The 22018-nt window shown below is 37.6% G+C and overlaps 2 protein-coding genes across 2 annotated transcripts in view; one reads left to right on the forward strand and one right to left on the reverse strand.

Annotated features, from left to right (window-relative positions):
* Window positions 1-9715, forward strand: part of SLC4A10 (solute carrier family 4, sodium bicarbonate transporter, member 10) — a gene marked incomplete at its 5' end in the record, with an annotated part of 55083 nt that extends 45368 nt beyond the window's left edge. The window contains 3 exons of the mRNA XM_008944395.1: window positions 3502-3569; window positions 4939-5055; window positions 9649-9715. Of these exons, the coding sequence (XP_008942643.1) occupies window positions 3502-3569; window positions 4939-5055; window positions 9649-9715 (252 nt within the window). The remainder of the gene's footprint in view (window positions 1-3501; window positions 3570-4938; window positions 5056-9648) is intronic.
* Window positions 9716-14957: 5242 nt separating this feature from the next.
* Window positions 14958-22018, reverse strand: part of DPP4 (dipeptidyl-peptidase 4) — a gene marked incomplete at its 5' end in the record, with an annotated part of 31945 nt that continues 24884 nt past the window's right edge. Inside the window, 4 exons of the mRNA XM_008944396.1 lie at window positions 14958-15134; window positions 15974-16047; window positions 16283-16355; window positions 21464-21528. Of these exons, the coding sequence (XP_008942644.1) occupies window positions 15036-15134; window positions 15974-16047; window positions 16283-16355; window positions 21464-21528 (311 nt within the window). The remainder of the gene's footprint in view (window positions 15135-15973; window positions 16048-16282; window positions 16356-21463; window positions 21529-22018) is intronic.

The following is a 22018-nucleotide window of genomic DNA, read 5'->3' on the forward strand; positions in this document are numbered from 1 at the left end:
CTGAGTGAACAAAGGTCAGGTGTCTGCTTGGGGATAAAAGCTGGGACCACTTGCAGGGAGTCAGGAGTGTCTGTCTGTGGAGTGCACTCCACAGAGTTTCCTGGTTCAGGGCAGACCTCCTGACTCTCCTGGAGCTGGGCCCTGGTCTGTTTAGACCTTTGCGAACGCGGGCGGATTGGGTGAGAGTTGCCATGTGGGCACCTTTTTCTTATGTATTTAACTTGGTGGTCTGGCCGTTTCCCATGCCAACTATGGGAAACCTTGTTTCTCTGTTCATACCACCTGTTGTGGGCCAAGTCATGTCTTTTGTGAGATCGTTGGGGGTGGCGTTGATCATGTACCAGGGATTGATCTGTATGTACCCCCAGCGATCATTCATGGAATGTCCTTTTTGTCTACAATACAGTCTGTGTATTGGTTCATCTTCCTGCTAGCTGTATCATTTTTGTTGGGCCTCGTCATTGGCAGAACAGATCCTGAGGAGGGCACTGCAGAATTTAAGGGCATGGCATGTCTCAGCTACATCTGAGCCATACACAGGTCATAGGCCATCACCTTGTGCCTTCTCCAGGCAACAGTGTCATAAGCCTGTGCAGTGTTCCTGTTACACTCTGGGCTATCATCTTCCTTCTGCTACTGCAGGAACAATTTACTTCCACTTTCGAATGGCAGGTCAGTGACACTGCCTACCCCTGTTAATCAAATCCTCAGTTTTCCTTACAGCCTGTGGCACTGCCACCTGGTTGGCTGTTTCAGTTCTGGATTCCTCAGCTCCTTTCAAAGAATATGAATTTCAGATAATTTCTTACGAACTTCATACAGGACAGATTCTTACACATTTCTACTCAGAACATTCCTGTATTTTAGCAGTGAAACACTATCTTTCTGAGTGTAGCTTTCTAACCAGTTTTGCATCTATTTGATAGTATTTTCCTCTTTCTGCTTCTTCATGAATTGCTTGTTTGAATATCACGTAAAACTGTGGGATTATAAAGTAACATTATGTGGAAGGGATGGAGGCCTTTCGTCCTTTGTCCCGGTATCAGCCACCTGATCAATGTCAACTGTTTGGGAACCTCAGCACTAGGTCCAAATAAATGAGGGACAAGTCTCAATGGAGAAACACTAACTGCAGGAGCAGTAGGTAGAATATGTCGATACCAGGTTATTTGAAATGGGAGTTGTGTGTCTGAATCAGCTTTTTTGAATAATAGCATGGTGTGAGGCTGTGGTGACTGGGATTTGGAAGGCTGTGGTCATTCCTAAGAACGAGTGCTCTGGGGACAGTTGTGCATATGACTTCTAAGATGCCCTGAACACCTCTGCAGAAGCCCAGAACCCAGGAGACAAAACCTTTTGATGCTACAAGGGTACTGCAAAAACTAGACAATCTGAATGGATAGATCAGTAACATATCCTTAGGGATGCTCTGAGGTGTAATCTGAGGCCAGTGAAACAGTGTATGCAAGGATTTTCTATTTGCAGAAATAGGACATGAGCTAATAATTTGAACATGCAACTATGAAAACTAGATTTCTCTGCCTTTAGGATTCTTCTGTGACCTTTGACAACTCATTGCCATGTCAGTAACCTGGAGAACTATAACTTTGCTTTCTTTGACATATTCAATGTACTTTCATAGAATATGTTTTGGGGAAAAGGTTTTACCTAGGTGATAAACGTCACAATGATTATTTACTATTTAGTATGAGCCTCTAAAACTACCAGGCTGAAATTAAAGTATGTGAGTCATTGTTTTCTCTCTTGAGTTGCAGCAGACCAGAGAGCTGTTTCATTGCAGTATCTGTTGTCATCACAATTCAGAATAACCAAAAGTAACTAAGGTAGCTCACTTCTTCTGGGCCTGGTTATTGGAAAGAATTTCTTGTTATCCTTATGTTTTGGTTATATGTCACTTTCCTTCCCATGCTTGATAGGATGGCATCAGAAAACAAAATTGGGAAAATCTTCTGGTGTTACTTTATTTTATTCACTATCTATTTTGAGAGTTTTTTTTTTTTTTACATATTTTGGCATTTCTAAATATTTGGAGCTATTATTAAAACTGTTCAACTGTCAAAAACTTAAGAAGCTGTGAAGCCTGGAAATGACAAAATTAACTAGTAATAAAACTTCTGACATGTAGCCTCAGGAATTAATTGGAGAGTTGTTTTCACAGAGCTCTTAAAAATAGAAATATTCTACCCACAAGAATATTCAGAAATACAGTTGACAAGATCTGAAACTTACTTGATTGGATCCTAATCTCATCATATAAGTAGTTTTTATTTTTAGGCCGTGTTTTTCCAAGGCTTTGTACATTTATAGTGGATATTATACATGCCTTCTCCTCACAGATCTCATTGGGAAGCTGCTTTGATATTAATCAGTTAAGTCTTTCTGAGATGGGAATGAACAAAGTGACTTCCCTCATTTGGAGAAAAAATTGTTGTTACTTTTAAAACAGTTGTAATAGGAGAGTACTTAAATTCTGCTACTTTGAAAAACTGTACTGGCTCTTCCAGCTAATACCAACTTAGAGATGTGTGTGACACATGTAGGGTTTTGGGTGATCTGACAGGAAATGGTGAGCTCTCTTGTGGGAGAGCCAGCTCACACTTTCTAACAGGCACCAGGGTAAACTGGTTTTAGCTGGAGTGGAGTTAATTTTCTCCCTAGTAGCTGCTACAGTCCTGTCTTCTTGATTTAGGATGAAAATAACATTGATAACACACTGTTGTTATCAACATGTTATTATGAGGCAGTGTGATGTTATTGAGGCCCATTAACCTCCTGGCTATAGTTTACCTGACCCAACAGGGGTGTGAGCCTTTAGAATCTTCCACTGGACCCCTGTGTTGAAGTTTTGAAGACAGAGACTTGTTTTCCTTTGTTCTTGCAGGCAGGACAAGGTGCTTGAGGGGTATTGTTTTCTTCACCCCTCCCCCTAAGACAGATCTTATAAATTTGTTTGGCAAACAGATTTTTGGTAGATATCTCTCCTAATTCACTCTCTGTTACTCATAGAAGGTTGTGTGGTTTTTTTTGTTTTGGTTTGGTTTTTTTTCACTGTTCAATTGAAAACTAATATTGGTGTAATTTCACTACCTTTCACTGCCATAAAACTTTTATCACTATTAAAGCGGTGTGTGCACACTTAAATTTGACTTGCCTAATTTTTGCATGTTAACATTGCAGTGCATATGTCCTGTTATACATTATTTAAAAGGCATCATACAGTTGCTAACTCAGCATTACTCATTTTTCCCTTTCTTTATTGTTACAAAAGTGTCTCCTCTATTTGTCATTGAAAAATAACACTAAGAGAAGCTACATCTTTTAAAATAAAGGGATTTAAATGTCAAATATTTAAATTAAAAAAGCTGAAAAGTATCTTACTTTAAGAACTTCAGATAATACTTAAAGGTGAAAGACAAAGTACATAAATTTCACTTTTCACAACATCATATCCTGCCTCACGTCTATATTCCTTCCTTCTAGGAAGAGCAAAGTATGTTAGCAATGGAAGAGGAAGGGACTGTTCAGTTACCACTAGAAGGACATTACAGGTAAAATATACCTTTCCTCTTTTAGGTGAGTTGCAATTAAATAACTACACATGTCACAAAATTTATTCCTAATGCTTACTGAATGTCAGTAGGTTCTTACAGGGCTACACTGTAAAACATTCTAATTAAGATGCTACCTATGTGAGATGGTATGTGAGTGAATCAAGAGCTATCCAGGGTAGATAAGGCATAATGCAGACCTGACACAACTTAAAAGCATGAAAACCTGTCATGGGATGGCCACGTGTGTTATTCCTATCTGTAAGGACTTATTCTCATTTACAATTTCCAGAAAGAATGTTCTTAATAAAGATTTGAAATATCCGGTGATGGTAAACTCTGCATCAATGTGAGTTCATAGGAACATGATCTCAGAGTGATCTTTTGTGTTTTAAGACAAAGTTAGTCTAATGTCTCCGAAGGCAAATAACTGTCTGTCTCTGAAAAATGCCAGCCCATTTCTTACTATTGATTCATCATACTTTTGATCGTCTGTTTTTTCTTCTTTTGGACATACCTTTTTGTTCTTTTTTATATTAGCAATACTTAGCTCTTTACCTTGAGCTATGTTCTATGCTCATCTGTAGTGTGTTTACTTAGGTAGAGTTGCCTGGATAATATCTGCCTTTCTGTACTGTAAGGGTCACAGTCCTACAGCTAAAAAGAAGAGTCAGGACATTGGCTGATAAAGTGTATCCCCAAAACACTGTGAAAACAGGTTTATTGATAGATTACTGGATGTCAAGGTGTATGTAAATCATGAAGTCAGGAGTGATGTACGGGCAGGCCCTTAACTTTTAAGACTTTATTGTTCTTAACTGTGTATCTGGAGCAGTCCAGTTAAAGCCAAGGGCATAATGGCTACAAAGTGCTGCTTAAAGTTACTGATTAGCTTGTTGAATTTGGACATTTTTATTAGATCTTTTAAATCTTTGACTTTGTCAAGGTTTCTGATGGCTTTTAAAATTGGTTTAAAAGCAGGTGAAGTTTCAGCGCATAAGTACTTTGAGAACTGTCAGGAGCTCTTAGGATTCTTGTTTAATCCACCTATGCCACTGGCATGCTGCAAGATCTTGGGCAATATCTAGTATCACCGTTTCTCATTTTTCTGTATTAGTTGGAAGTGATACAATGTATTTTATTGATGTTATTGTGAATAATTACTGTTGGAGGAGGAAAATACTAAAAAAGTGCTAAGGTGTTTTAAGAGAATATTTAAATAATTGTTCAGGATTTTAAAATTTGAACAATTTCTTAACTTTCACTGCACTTATTGTCATCACTATCAGTTCACAGGGGCTTTTATAGAGTTAGTAAGTAACAAAGACTTATCATTGTTTTATTGTGTACTTACTTCTTTTTTGCCCAGAGATGACCCATCTGTGATAAACATTTCTGATGAAATGGCAAAAACTGCTGTGTGGAAGACATTGTTGATATCCTCAGAGAATGCAAAAGACAAGGAGTCAAGCTTTCCTTCTAAAAGGTTTTAATTTTTTCTTACTGTACTGTACCTTATATATTGGTGTCAAACCAATATTAGAATATTTTGCTAGGGATTAAAAAGATTTCTCTGGCATCTTGCAGTTTTGTTTCTTGAGGTTTCCTTTTACTTATGTCCAATAATAATATTTTGAGTTCAAAACACAAATTCACTATTGATTTAAAAAAAAAAAAATCACAAATATTTGCATGCTACTTAGTTATGCTACAGTGGGAAATGAGGTTGAGCATGCCTGATGCTTGTGTAATGAACCACCAGCTCACCCCTGGATACCGCACAACGGCGGTTGCGTGCGTCCTGCTTGCTTTTGGTCTTTCCTCTTGAGAAAGGAGCGGTCGTCACTGCCCTGGAGGCATCTGTATGAAGAACCCCGTGCCCTGAATGCAATCTACTAATATTTGGAGTGGAAATAGTTTCAAGATTGCATTACTTCTCATTTTTCTGCCTACCTCACTTGTACTCAAAACAGTTAAACACTTACAAACTTTAGTCCAGACAAATGTGAAATGAAGCAACAAAGTTTTATCTGTGCTACAGAGTTACTAAAGGAGTGTGAAAATAAATACAAGCACAGTGGGATTCTAAGAGAAATATTCCTATTTCCACAAATTTTAAATTTAACTGCTTTTTACTTAATTGTCACATTTTTGTCATAAGCTCCCTTTTCTAATCACTCTAGAAGCTGATATCCCAAAGGTAAGACCCTGTCTCCCAACTTTGCCTTGCTTGTATCTTCCAATTCAAAATGGTGTCACCTGAGAACCCAAATGACTTGACTTGGTGTTGGTTTTTGGGGGGACAGAATGAAAAGACATTTCAAATAGGAATGTAAAGCATCCTCATTAATGTCCTTAATATTAAAATTTGAAATTTATTGTGTATTAAAAATAGACCCTTTAGATGTAGTTTGTTACACTGAATTTATTTGTAAATTTTTTCGTTGACCTTTTTTAAATAGAAAATTGTATCTTCCCTTTTCTGAATCCAGTTTTCAAGACACACTCCATGCTTAAAAGAGCTAGTCATTGTTTTATAGTGAAAAGATACAGCAAGAGAAAAAAAATTTCTAGTGAAATAAGTTTTTAAATTTCGTTCCCCCAAAATGGCCATGCTGCCTTTCAGTGTTGTTCCTTTCCCTAAACAGCATAAACAAGATGAACAGCCAATGACCACAGAATCTTCATTTCAGACACCCATGGAGCAGCCCATTTTGATGCTGTTTCACTGACAGTCACAGTAGCCTAGCATAGTTCTGATTTGCCTACCACCCTGCACGTCAGCTGAGAAGGATCCTGTCACAGTGGAATCAGTGTGGTGCATGGGAGAAGGATGTACAGTAGGGTTTTTTTATCTTATATGCCTCTGCTGTCCAGGCTGTGAAAACCTGGAGAAAGAGAAGAAACTGATGTGGTACATTCACAGCCACTGGGTATGCAGTAGTTGTCGTCTTTTTTCTGGTGAATGTTGCTTCTTTTGATGGTATGATAGATCATGTAAACATCTACTGTGTTTACCTGAAATTTTCAAAGGTCCCTGGAGCAAAGAGCATCCACATAGACTTGTGGATCAGACAACATTTGTAAAAGATGATTTGGCCTTTCCACCACAGTAAAATAGAAATTCATTTTCTAATGGGCTCATTTTCAATCTGTTCTTGTATCTGTGCTCATGAAAAAAAAAAAAAGACTTTGGTGAAAAGGAACCAAGGGATCACAGGTTTTATGAGTGCCCTGTTGCAACCTCTTAAAGAATCTGAAATCCTGCTTTTTCATGTGCTCATCTCAGATTCCCAGACAGAAATAGATTAAAGGAACTTTAAACCTGAAGGCTTGCTTTCTGATAAGCAAAACCATAGACAACAATAATATTAAATCATGTTAGAGACAGAGCTAAAGAAACTTATTTCTAAATGCATGTGTCGTTACATGAAGATCCTAGGCAAGTACTGAGAAAAAAGAAAGCTTGGAATGGTAGCTCTTGTAAGGATAATTTTTGCAAATGCCCAAGATCATGGGTATTACATTACACAGTTCCCTTCAGGGAAGGGTATCTTACCATAAGGGAAAAAAATTACATTGCTTTGAAATTAATTTTACTGATGCCTTTTGAAGTTCAACTACAGAACTGTTTAGTACTCCTTTTCCTGTTGCCAGGTTTACTTTCTTACACTTATATCCCCAAATATTAATAAATGGGGATAATTATATTATGATGCTGTACCATGATTTCCTGTAATGCCTTTTACATAAGGTACTGATCAATTAATATAGGGTGGTTTCTGGAATACATAAAATCTGGAATTTCTTCACACTAATCAAATACTGAGTTGACTAAGGTCATCTCCAAAGAGACATTTTAGTCAGGAGGGGTTTATACAAGTGACTTTTCTGCCTGGTGCATGGATAGTATCTATTATAAGCTCTGCCCTGCCCCCAAATACGTGAGTAGCATAGTGGGTGATAGTTCTTGCATCCCAGACTCATAACAGTATTTAAGTGTCTAAGGAAAGGATTTAAATGAGAGTTACTTAGTTAACTGTTGCCTAACCATAGAAGCACCTGAATGTCAAAATTTTTCAACCTTAATTTTCATGATTAAAATTCCTAGGGATCTAAAGGTCTTCTTTTGAGCCTGTCTTGGTAGAATTGAACACCAAGGCACCTATCTGAAACATAGCCCTCTTTGGTACATGTAATTAAGTATTCCTATGTCTTTGCTTATAATATTAAGCCCTGCAGAGAGCAATTTCAAAACATACACAGAAGATCTGACCCCATACAGAAGGCAGTCCTAGCTGGTCTTTTGAAGTATTGGAGAAAGAGGCATCTGTTACTTTATAGATGGTATGAGTTCCTTTCTCTGCCTGAAGATATGGAAATCCCATGTCCCAAACTTTCCGTCTCAGGCATGTTAGGCTGCTCCCTTGGGAGGAAGGAAGAGAGCTTCAAGTCCCTTACAGATCCACCAGTTATGTGTTTTACTGGTAAAAGACTGGACTTGTCCTTTTTTTTTTTTTCCAAATTTCTCAAGGCATTAAAGCCCACATCTGCAGGAGATGCTCAGAGATGTGAATCCTAAATAGAAGGAAGACTTTCCTGGTATCACAGAGGGACCTAAAACGTGGAAATATTATACACTGTAAGGCACACAACACATCCTCAGTGTTTGCTTTTACTAAGCACAGGTAACTCGCTGCCTGCTGTACTGCTGCACTTTAAATTCACCCCCCAGGAATTTGTTTGCATACCCTTTGTGTGCATAAAGTGTAACATAACCAATTCTATCACTGTTCTACAGAAGGTGACAGATTTGGCAGTTGAAGTGGCAGAAGTTGGTATTCTTTAGCTATTTCCATTAACACCTCTGGGAGCTGCCATAGGCATAGAAGTAAGCTTTGGCTGAATTGAATTGTATCATATCCTTAAAGCAATTTTTATGTGAAGAAAAATGTCAGATGATTGTAAAATTGTGCATGAATCACCTTAAGAGTTTGAGAATTGATCTTGCTTTCTTTAAGCCTTGTGTAACTCAGCCTGTTTCTCATTCATTCTAGTTAAGGAATTATTCCCATGAAACCTGGTAGGTTATATGCTTGATACAGTTTTGTTCTCAGAACCATCTATTTTTTTTTAGATACCCTGCCACTTCGTTGTTGAAGGCTTGATTTGCCTGTGTTGTGGAAGCCTTTCTGCATTTTTGTAGTGTGATTGAAACTCATTGCAATAACATGACTTTTTATGTATTTATGCTGTTGTAAATTAGTACCCTTGATACACAAAAAAACCCCAAAATCATCTGCTTTGCATATGTATTGCTTTCTGTAGGCAAATCAACAATGTTTTAACTGGAAAAAAAGCTGAATCCAAACTTGAACTCTGCTTCAGAGTTCTTAGCGATACAGCTTTTGTATGATCTTTCAGGCTTTTTTTTAAAAAAAAAAAGTTACTCCCTTATAATATATACATGAGGGAAGTATGTATTAAGCTCCAAATGGGGACTATTGTCACTCCCAAGGCCCTCAGCCACCTTCTGCTCTCCCCAGTTAAGACTGAGAGCCAAATATTACAGTTGGAAATTGGCTTGCACTGCTCTAGTTCAGAAACATTCCTTCTAAATGCACATTGAGCAACAGTATGCATTTTAAAGACAAGAAATACTTCTTGTTACCTCTTGTTTATGCCATTTAAGCAAATGCTAGTATTATCTGAGAACTGTACTATTACCATTATTCAATCAGGTAGCAGTTGTATTTACTCCTCTCCCCCACAGCTTAGAAAAGGAAAAATTAAAAAGAAAAAAATAAAGAAAAAGGAAAACAAAAGTAGCTATCTTTGCTTGCATGCTGGCTGAATTGTCTGTCTGTACATCTTAAATTCTCTACCTACCTCATCACTGAAATGCTGGCTGATGTGTCTTCTGCACCATTCAGTACCAATACTTTCACTTGCTTCCCAGTTTGTGCTATGCAGCATGAAAAAAAATATTTAAAATATCAGTGCAGTGTTGGTTTTCAGGTAGATCATTAATATATATGATAGTGCTGCTGTAACTATTGTTTTGTTTCCCTTTTTCTAGTGTGGAAATCAGAAAAGAGAAGAAAGCTGACTCAGGGAAAGGTATTGACCGGGAGACGTGTCTATGACCTGTGCGTCAATTTTTTTTACAAACGAATGAAAGGAGTGCCACAACTACTAAATAGAAATTATTTGACCTTGTAACTTTTGTCTTTCATCTCAAACTAGCACAGGTAATGTAGTGCAATATTTATCTCATTTCACCTTGTCTACATTGTCTAGTATCTGAATAAAAGTCTGCAGTAGCCAATGCAAAAAAATCTTGATGTTCTTTGCTGATACTGGCCGTTTATCAGTATTCATATTATAAAGCTAACAAGCAAAGTTTCTTTCAAATTCAACTTTCCTGTTAATAGGTTTGTACTGTATTTTGCTACTTTTTCTGTGTGGGAATACTTAATCATCATTCAAGATGATCTTGGAAGCACTTGTTCCGATTTCTTTTTTTTCTTTTTAAATCACCTAACTCAAGTAAATGATTTCAGTTGACCCAAACTGACAAGCAAACATTAAAGAAATTTTTAAAGTAACAACTGATCTGACCCTGTGAACAAACTAACAAGGATAATCCTTTCCTCCTCAAGCTGTCCTTTTGAAGTTATGGATTACTCTTGCAATGAATATTGCAGGGTCAGATTCTGTATTTGTGAAGTTTTCCTTGATTTAATACAGTGTATTTAATATTCAAATTTGTATGTAACTGGAACATAGGCTCATATATATATAAAATATATATTTAAAATCCATATTAAAACATTCTCTCACCTTAGCTGAAAAACAACATGACATCCGTTAATGTGAAACATGGGTACAGTATTTCTTAAAATGCAATCTGCAATTACAGTATTTTATCTTGCATTGTATGAATGTTGCTGTGGTAGGCCAAACAACTGCATTATGTTCCAAAACCATTTTATAATATGGAAAATTTTGTAGCTACAAACTATACCCCAACTGCAGTTATATCTCCTGCCCAATGATTTTTCCTTTTTATTGCCTAAAATACAGCCACAAAAAAGGCTTTATATTTTATATATATTGTCCTCGCTCTAGTAACAACGGTAAGCCTCTTAATTTCAGAAATTAATTGTGTGTAATACTTAAATGGATATCCTGCTGTTGGTTTTATTACAACTCTTCACTATTGCATCAAGTATATATTGATTAAAACATAAATACATTACAAAGTAAAATGTGGCTTTAAAGACATTACAAAGATATTTTTCATAATGGATTTTGTTACTGTCTGAGCCTTCAAGCTGTTCTTTTGTGTCAAACAAGGTGTAAGATTAGGTATTGAATTCATAGAGATGTGGAGCAAAAGTTTTGTGTTATTTTGAATTCACTGATTTTAAATTTTTTTTAAGATAAATTTTTAAATGATTAAATGAAAACTAACTCTCATTATTACACTCTTACTTTGAATCCTACAAATAAGAATGACAGTCTTGTAATCTTTATAACAACTTATCTACAGGGCTCTAACATTCCCCAGCTTTCCAAAATAATATCTTTCCACAGACCATATTGTGAACAACTTTTTCACATCCAGCACATTTGAAGTATTCCTTCTACTTTTTCTGTGCATTTGAGTGTGTGTTTTAGTACTTTAGCCATAAATGATAATTGCATTTTGCTTCAAACTAATAGGGTCACTAAATCTGGTTTAGCATTATTGAAGCCCATTAAAGGCCATCTTTATGGAAGGAAAAAATAAATCTAACGGACACATTTAATATAATTTAACTCAATGTTTGTATTTGTAAATTTAGGAAACAAAAGGCTGATGCATTAAGGTTAAATGCTTTGTTTTGTGTACTTGATGATAAATTGTAAGATTCCAATTGTTTTAAGGTTAGTATAGAAGTTCAATACTGGTTTGTCCTGAAAGCGGCCTGGTGGTGTTTTAATATGTTGCTGACTTTGTTACAGATAATGTAAACAATCAAAATGTATTAGTTTCACTTGACCAACTCTTAGAATATTAAGAAATCAGTGTATTCAATGGCATCCTGTATTTCTGTTCAGTATTTCAGAGTGGTTTGAATTTAAATGCTATTCCAATGTTAATCTTAACATTCTGAGATCAGACACAATATAAATCAAATGTAGTGCTATATTTACTTATTTCATATTCCTGGTCAAAATTACTCAATTTCTTGGATGTAATTTATTACAAAAGTTTATGTGTACATGTGAATAGACTATTGTGTTTTTCACAATTAAGAAAATGTATGTGAAAATAAATATTTATCCTAACTAATTTTCAATTTTATTTTTACACTGCAAAATCTAGAATGAATATGCAATATGGTACAGTATTTTAAACATCCACCTGACACTTGGATATGCTTCACAGATTAATGAACTGTAGAGCACAGGTCTGGCTCCATTTCCCAGTGGAGTCTCATTGAAACATGTAACTCTATCAGTGTTGGCTTGCTGGGTGTAGTTGGTGGCAGCCTACTTGGTCTGACTTAATGGCAAGTGCATTGTCATGGATGGCACATAACTGACCTGTTCCAGGAAGGGAGTGGGAATTAAATTCTGATTTACTGGTCATGACTTGGTTCCCCTTGCCCTTGAGAGAGATTATATTGATCAGGCAGCAGTACTTGGGTCTTTTTACAGATCAATAGGTAAGGTCATACAATTTAAAATTCCTCAGAGCTACAATATTTAAAGTGTCTAATAGCTGAAGAGCTGCTTAGCCTACTGCCTTTTGTGGGAGCTTCCGCTTTTCTCAGGACCCTAAATTTCTGCTACTGAAAAGGTTTTAGGCCTTGAAGCCAGTACTACTGCTGAAACCAAATACTCAAAGCATTGACTCCATCTTATTAAATCCCTTTGGTGAAGAAGCTCAAGGACTGGAAGCCTCCCAGCCCGAGAACAGTAACGATCACACTTCAGGCTTCAGCAGCTTCCGTCAGGATTTTACACAAAGTGTATTGTACAACAAACTTTAGGTATCTATTTCACATGGAAAAAAATACAGAGGAAACAAAGGTAACTGGTAGGTATCTAACCAGCTCTAGCATGTGACACTAGTTCAGGCACAAATGGTTCCTAGCAATTAATGAAATGAGCTGGCTTTCTTCTGTGGTCTCAGTTTTAGGTATTTACCTGTGCTCATGCTTCTCAAGTAAGCTGTCAGTTCCCTGAGGCAGCTTTATTGTCTTAATTTTTCTCCAAAAATAAGACAGACAATTTTATTTAGCAATAAAACATTTGTTTTAAAAGTCACATCATGGTCTATTAACAGTGTATCTTGGAAGTTTCTTTACAGACAAAGAAACATAAGATAATTAGTATCGTATTCATTATGCTTCACAGATAAGACAGTTAAAACAGAATTATGTGTTGAGAGTACAGAAGTTTCCCAGTGAGATACTAACATTGGTAAGGTAGGTCAGATACAAAGAACTGCATCTTTACTTAATGGAAGACTTTTAAACTAAAAATTGTATGGTTTTGATAAGTTGTTTTTTTTTTTTTACCGCTTTTCCAATTACACCAAGGGTAGACTTACAGTTTTGCAAGCCTTGTTCAGTTTTTGATTATAGAAAAAACAAAACAAAAAAAAAAGTATTTCTGTATGACAGAATGAGTGATATTATTAGAAAAACCCCACAGCTGTTTGCTCCTTCCATACACAAGCCATCCAGAACTTCATAGTGATCATCTTATAATCTATCTGCATCGACCTCTGCACTGATTTATGTTTCTTTCCCTTGAGTCAAAAGAATCAGACATGTGGATCCTATAACTTCTTGGACAGCCTGTTTCCTACAGAACTTCAATAGTGGTGCCAGTCTGCATTAGAATCACGCATACAATGAGCCCAAGATTATATTTGTAATATCCATCTGCAGGTTGTTTCACCAAAAAATGTATTTTGTGAGTCAATGAGTTTTTTGTTTGTGAAACCAAAATTTTATTTCCTTTCTCATTTAAGGACAAGCTGCATAAATTGTCTTGGCGTGCTCCCCATCATCTCCTGCATGCTTTATCTGTCTATACAAGTACTTTTACACTCACACCTAATATCACTAATAACCCAAACTATATACGTAATTAGATGCTGCCATCTACTATCAAGAAGCTGTTAGATAATCACATTGCATTCCATTACATGATACCATCAAACAAAAGCAGAAACCTCACTGTAAGTCTCTCTCCAAATTAATGGATTTTTTGTAAAATTCTAGTTCATTTCTTGGGCAATATTTTCAATGATAAAGACCAATGATAAAGACATCCTTTCATAGCTTAAGGTCTTTAATATTTTAAGGCAGCACAGCCTGTAGTACAAGCAGGTTGAATCTTCTCTATCTATGTGAAACTAAGAAAAGTAATCTTCAGATGGAGAAGCCTGCCTGAAGTGCTGAAGATAAAGCAGAAGTTTACCAGCAGGCTGCAAGGAAAAGTACTTTTTTCAGTATTGCTGAATAGCACGTTCTCATGAGAGCTGTAGTCCAGCCCTTGCTTTAAGCAACTGCTAGCTTGCATTGTAATGTTATAAGTTTGAGCACAAGGAACATATGCTATTAGTCCATAAATAGGAAATGGAAATTTTCTGTCTCACAGAGAAACAGTGGTGGGCTGCTAGAGTTCCCAGATCAGGTTTTGCTAGTGCAAAAGCTCAGAGCAGCAGCCTTTTTGACTACAAGTAAGCAATAATCATAGTACTAGGATAGGAAACAAATTCAGTGCCAATAGTTTGAATAGGTATCATTCAAAATCGCTGATGAAAGCTGGTTACATGCGTTCTTCACAAGACTTCTACAGTAGCCATCCTAGAGATCGCAGAGAAAATAGTAACTTGAGGACCTGCAGTAAACAAAGTTTTTCATTCTGCATAGAATATGAACATTGCAGTATATTTGATCCTGTTGTGAAAATAATTGATGAAGCATTAAGTAATTTCTACAAAATATGTTTAAAAGTTCTATTAGTACTGTGACAGAAATGATCACAGGGTTCATTTATTTTTTGTTGGAAAGATCATTATTTTTCTTCCTCAGCTAATCTCCCATTAGTTCCTCTGTGACATTTCCGTTATTCGTTACCCTAATACAGAAACCAGACTGTTTCTCTTTTAGACTGGAATATCAAAAGGTACTGGTTCAAGCAAGTACGATGCTTTCTAGAAGTCTGCACCCTACCTATGTTCTGAGGTGATAAGACCTGATTAAACACAATCAATAAAAATGCAATAGTTGCTTGGCAGCAGAATCATTATAAGGATTATGAGGTCGTTGTGTACGCACGTAGCCCAAGAGCTGACTCTGCTTTCATGGTGATTCATGGAAGTTTATACCAGCCCAACACACACTAGCCAGAGACTCTTCTGGAGAAGTGCCATCGCTAGGGACCACAACGCTGGTGCTAGGGCAGTGAGAAACACTGCTTTATGAAATGGCTCATGTGAGTATAAATGTGCTTGTGTGCTTGACCGGTGATGGCATGGTCTTTGTCAGTGTACCACTGTGGGAAAGAAGAATAGAGAGGCTGTTAGTTCCAGCTACATCTAAATAATAGAACTCAAATGTGATAGACGTAAAGAGATGTGTAGCCATTTAAAATTATCCCAGCATGAGGCTAATTCAGCATGGAGGCAAAGACATGATGGTCGTAGGAAGCTGCTACTACTACTGTCCCTGCTTTTTGTGGAGGATGCACCATCTATTCATGCTAAATGACAAAATGAATACAGGGCTTCTCTGCATGGAGAGTAGCTGCAGCCCTGCACGTTTTGCTGAAGGACAACTCTGAACTGGTGCAGCATATCTTTCATACTTCATCCTTTTCAGCACTGCTCCCCAAGGGCTGGGAGAAGGTAGGAAAGAAAGAGCTTGCATCTTAGTTTGAGAGTTTCCATGTACAGCATAAAAAGGGGGCAAATAACTGCTAATCTTACAAGTTCAACAGAGAAACACCAAATGTGATGGACAGGTTATCTTGGACTTAAGATGGAGTTATACCTTTCCTTATAGCCTATCTGTAAGAAAGATACTATTCATTGGACATTGGTTATATGCAAAGATTTGGATTAGCTTGGCTGTTCATCTGAGGACACAAGAAAATTAACAAAATGAAAGCTTAAGTAAACAAAGTAAAACACAAGAGGCAGCTGCTTTACATTTTTTCTTGTACAGAAGATAATGGGTGCGTTATGTTAAAGTTTCCGTTACTGAGCCTGAAATGCAAGTATGTGAACTTTCATTTAAGATGGCACTTGATTCATACCTACCAAGAGGAAGCTTTTACTATTATTCTCACAGTACAAACCCTTTTCTATGATGATAAACAAAACAGAACCATACCATTGCCTGAAAATCCACTTCAGCATCAACGAGAGCTTTGGAAATTTGCGCTGCTTGCTGAAAGTGAACATTATCTGAAAAGTGGAAGATAAAGAAAAAGGTAAACAAAAAATTGCTTCTGCACTACTCGGGGGGAAAAGCAAAGCAATGAACACAATACTGCTGACTGAAACACAAATTAATTGCAGACTGCAGTATTATTTTATTGACGTAAATGTAACAGCCTTGCCCCTTCATGCTTTTGTTTTGTCAGTAGTAGAATTGTGAACCTGCCTGTACTACTAAAATGTCTAATTAACTGCAACTCACCATCTGCTGTTCCATGAATAAGGAGATATTCAACTTCCTTGAATTTTTCAGCTCTGGCCATTACTGTTGATCTCTGAAATTAAAGGAAAAAAAAAAAAGAAAAAATGTGCTATTTATTAGAAGATTGTTTCCTACCACCTGACTTTGATTCCTGTTGACACAGCCTGGGGTCTTCAGATTAAAAACAACCACCCTTTCTCCCTCTCCCCACCTCCCTGCACCCCCAAGCAGCCTGTTCACGTGTCTGAGAGCACTGTGCTTGCACTCCAGCCGTTCTGCACCGGTCTGCAATTACCACCAGGGGTTATGTCTGCAAAATAACAGGCGGTTCCAGAGGGGAAGAGTTTTGCCAGCTAGATACACATTTAATACGTTGCTAATGTGTCGTTAGCCTGCAGCACACCACTTGCCATAGGTTTCCTGTGCGACTGCAGACAAGTTAAAAAAAAAAAAAAAAGTTGCCATGGCAACAGTGCACCCTACGACGAGTAGCTACTGCAGAGACTGCATGTGTTATCTTCCCCACAAAAATGTACACTGGTTTACCTGAAGGTAAGTCAACAGAGCTAATATTTAATCAGTGTCTAGTAAAAATGGCTGACAAGAAGTTTAAAACAATGCTCTCCCCCAAATATGATAGAGAAGTGCCTGAAGGAAGAAAACACTAGACCAAATCTATAAATAGCAGTCAAGCTACATTTTGGGAAATGAAAGACAATACAGTGATCAAAATAATAATCAGCGACTGAGAGCAAGCAAGAAATGTAAAACACAGTAACAACATAATCCCTAGAACATACTAACCACCTGACTTACTACTGTGACTAAGTACTAAAGAAAAAGGAAAGTAAGGATTTTTACAGGTAGGATCTTTAATTTGGGCAAGGAAAGTGAATAGGAGAATGCTCTGCCATGAGAGTAGGATGAAGAAAAGGGACAACAGACCAGACACTTTAGGCCTGGTAAGACAACCAGCATAATGAGGCAAAAAGTAGTTGAATTAAATTTCCTTCTATTAGAAACAGTATAAGGGTTCTCTGCTGGAAATTACTGAATCCCTGCACTAGTTTATATTACAGCAACTTAAAAGCTACTAGGACAAGAAAAAAAACACATAGTAAAACTAAGGAACAAAATAATGTATTGTTTGTTTGTTTTTCCCCCACCTTGTACTGTTATGAATCTTTAAAGCAAGCATAAATATTCAATTCTTTTTGTCATGGCAGAATAGCATACCACAACTTCCTCCTAAGTGAAATGAGTTCTATATAGTTATTCAACCAAATTTAAAAAATAAGCTAACCAGAGAGAAGAAAAACACCCTCCAGTCTGTATCACTGCAATTACCCTCTTTTGATAGTGAAAGGCTGCAGAGCACCAAAAGTCCCATCTAATATATGGAAATCCATTCACACTGGAAGCATGACACTGTCCTTTGAAATGAGTTGTTATCACGGAGTAAGAACAGAAAGTTACAAAGATGCCAAAATCTGGAATGAGGACTTTGATTCAGTGAGGAGCACAATGAGGAGTACAGCAGCCCACCGAAGGAACAATTCATAAAGTAATGGTGCAGTGACAAAAAAAAAAAACCAACAAAAAAACCCCCAAAAAAACACCCAACCAACCAACCACTCTACACACCCTCCCCTCAGTATTCTTTGAACAAATAATTTTCCACACGTGCAGGGGGAAACTTGATAGATTGCCTTTATAATCTTTCTACCAGAAAATTGGTGCTCATTTAAGGGACAGCAAATCTGCAAGTGGAAGCCTGACTTGAGCTACACCTCTGAGAACTCAACATTTCCAAAGCAGTTTTAGAAAAAGGGTGTCACCATTGACAGGCATTAAACAAAATAAAGCTATTTGTAAAACATTTCAGAAAGAACACACACAAAAGAGATACTTCCTGGTTTTTAAATCACTTGCAAGTGATGTCTCATGTCCTGTACCCACACTGAAAAATGAAGAGTCCCTTCCCTAAAATATGCTTTAAGTACACAGTACTTCTGCCAAAAAGGAAGGTTGCAAGATAGGGAGCAATCTGACGTTGGGCACAGTTACAGCACAAAGCGACAGCTCCATCAGCTGAGTGAACCTCAAGTGGACAGCAGATAAGACACTGCTGCATTTACTGCCTCCCTTTCGCAGTTACACTGCTGGGACAAAGGTTCTGAAAGGTGGCGCCTGCGAGTACTGAGAGTTAGGCCCTGCAGAGTGGAACTGCCTTTTCTAAAGATCACACAGCAGTCAACATTTTATCAGCACTCTACAAACAAGATTTGGCTGAAACTGAAGGTCTCTCCCTTTAGCATATTCTCAGATAATAGAACAAATGTCAAATCAGTACAAGATGGCATATTTACAAAATTGTACCCTGTTTTGCATAACCTAATGATGCAGCAGTTCTTAAGGACTGAACATTTCAAATCTGCTAGAAAAAGATTGCCAAATCTATGACTGTTTCAAACACTTGCCAAAAGCATATCAAATTCAGAGTGAACTGCAAAATAATCTTCTCACAAGTTGAACAGTCTCTTTGGTATTCTTTACATGGCTACTGCATCTGACCTCTAGAGCTCTGCCCTGCTTTAGTCTCAAGTCTCTTACGACGGAGACATTTCTTCCCCGGGAGAGAGCTGCTCTGCCATTCAGCCTGCGAACTCCACACATGCAGGAGCGGAATAGTTCACAACTACCTTAAAAAGCACTGAGCACACCTCATTAGCCAACTTCGAGGAGTGTGAGTCATCCCTCAGACTTGACTCTTGACAAAAGTATTGGGCATCTCAGGTTATCTTCTTCAATAAAGGTGAAGCCTAATGTCACAGTAATACAACATAGGGTGTACCCATCTTACAACTAGTTTCTTAAGACTGTACATTCACAGTCAGTAATAGGAAGGCGCATTAGGAAGGCACCCAGCAGCACCCATCTTCTCTCTGAGCAGCTGTGTACACGGTCTCGTTTCTTTTAAATCTGGGCACACAGTAATGGAGTTTATGCAACCTTTCACTTTTCAAGTCAGCTTTATAGTGGATGAAGTAGGATAGAGCATACATGATGCAGCACACAGACCCAAAAGCATTAAGCTAACAGTTCAAACCTGCTTTAACAGCCTCAGCTAGGAAAGCTTTCAGTACATGTTTTGCATTCCCTTGCTAAAGCTCATTCAGTTCAGGAAACAGCTCTCAGTGACAAGGGGCCAGGAGCTGGGTATTCGGACTGAGACACTGAACAAAGGCACTGTAAGCCACGACTGTGCAGGGCTGAAGTGAGTAATGGTCTTTAGCAACAACAAAATCCCACGACTCATCCATTGATGCTACATGAAAAGCAACAAACTCACTTCTTGAGCTACCCCACCCCTTCAGGTCCGCAAGATAAAGTAAATTCCAAGTGATGCATTATTTGGGGCTTTTAACAACAAATGTGGGCTTATGTTGGATTTTTGGATTTTCCTATCTCTAGAAGCAGCAGTGAAGTGTGACAAGCTGATCTGTGCAATTACCCCTCCTCCATCTAGCCACCATTCTCCCCAATTAGTCCTCTGAGTAACACATTTGAAACCTTTAGCTCTTTGGTACTGGCAGTTTCAACGTGGCCATTGCCAGCAATGGATACTATGCCAAGAAAATCCGACTCCTGGCTTGAAAGGATTAAACAGTCCTCTGTTGCCATCTGTGCTGTGAAGCTGGTGAATGACTTTGTGCACCCAGAGTGTTAACGTTCGTTCTGCACGACGACAGTAACTTCTATTTACACTGCTACCTCGCAGACCTCCTACTGTTCCCACTGCCTTAAAGAAACACATTTAGAAGAAAGCACGCAGGCGGCTGGAGGCTTCTGGTCAGTCCCCTGTGGGCCCGAGCAGCTTGCTGGTTAGAAGAGGCAGCTGCAGTACCAAGTCTTCCAGCAGTCACTATCAATGCCCTCAATTTTGACCAGAATGTCTCGTACAGCAGTTGACAAAACACACATTTCAGTCCATATATGTATGTATTTATGTTTTACCGTACTTCATAATCCATGCAACAACTCCCACCTTTTTTTCTCCCACGACGCTTATTTTTTTAATTCATCTAGACACAATCAGTGCTAAAATGTCTTCTAGCCTATTACCAAGCCAAACACAGAGCATGCACCATCTCTTTTACTCTAACACCCATGTTTGGTTCCAGCATCGCCATGGCTGAACATCTCTGTGAAACATCCCAATAAGCAGGGCACAAAGTACTCCTTAGATCCCTCACAGTTCTCCAGTAACTACCTGGAAATTTCCACCTACATCTGAAATTCAACAAAACGTTACAGAAGGCTTGGGCTGCTCTGCCCTATGCCCAGCTACCTGCAACTTCAAAAAATCCCTTGAGGCAACAAAAAGCAGCTGGCACACCGAAGAGCAAGTCTAACAATCCATCATGCCGTAATGAGAACAAATTACAGGTTATTTTGCTCTCATTAGAACACCTGGAAATTTCCTCACTTGTGGGCAAACGTTACTCATTTTAGAACAGACCTTGAACTCTCTGTGTTCATGGAAACAGAGCCAGAATTCCATCCCGGACACTGCTGGCCCTTATTGGTCTACCAATTGTTTGATATGATCACAGTACAGCCAGACTTGCCTACCTGTCAAAGTTGCCTAATATTTGGGAGATTTTGGTTTCCCTGGAAAAAGCTTGCAGATTCTTAAAGTGAGAAAGTTCACACAATACCCATTTTTTTTAAAAAAATTAAAATTCAGAAAGAACTGGAGTACAGTTGTTTTGGTGGAAATGATGCTTAAGATAAAGTATGGTGTGCTTTAATAAGAGTTTATTATATTTGTTTTAAAATTTGTTTCTTGGTGATTAAAATAAAACAGTTTTTACAGCTTGTTTGGCGGTCTGCAAAGTAGCCAAATGGAACTGAGTATAAAAAAAAAAAAAAAGGAGAAAATAAACCAACACACCAAACAAACAGAAAGCCCACACCATAGAGCAAGGAGCAACAGCCTCACGCAAATCCAAACGTAGGAGACTTCAGCCTCGAAAAGCACAATGCAACAGTCACGGCTGGAAAGGAGGAACAAATTTGTTTCTTCCCATGGGAAAGGAGCTACAGTGTATAAAGAAAAACAGAGTGCTTTAGAAATTACACACTTCAAAATATGAAATAAAGTGATTTTTTTCTTACATTATAGTTGTCCAGATTATCACTTGCTATAGGAAGGCCCATGTATCTCTCTGTGTATATTGAATCTGTGATGAAAGAGAAAAATAACACAAAAACAAAACCCCAAAATCAGAATCTACTACTTTATTTCTAGTAGTAAAATTCCAGAAATTTTACCAACTGATACAAACAATAAGAATGCATACTGGAAACTGAAAAACACAAAACAAACCAGGATAAAAACAGGTTTTCCACAATGAGGCGTGTAGGTAACCATCATTATTCAGAATATTTAATCTTCTTGTTGCCATGGACACCTGAATACTGAATATTAATAACATACTTTGTGTCAATGTTACCTTAGTGTTATTCTTTCAGTAATCCTAAGAAAATTACCGAGAATCTTCCAATAAATTACTAGCATTTGAAAAAAAAAATCTTAAGACATTTTATCTAAATGTTTACTACTAAAAATCTGTAAACTGAAAATGTAGCAGTATATTAGGACTCAGCTTGCCTCTGTTATATACACTAAAAATTAAGTATCTCTGACTTCTCACATATTTTTCAGCATGA

The sequence above is a fragment of the Merops nubicus genome, unplaced genomic scaffold, assembly GCF_000691845.1.
Source record: "Merops nubicus isolate BGI_N331 unplaced genomic scaffold, ASM69184v1 scaffold19007, whole genome shotgun sequence".
In the NCBI taxonomy this organism is placed as follows: domain Eukaryota; kingdom Metazoa; phylum Chordata; class Aves; order Coraciiformes; family Meropidae; genus Merops; species Merops nubicus.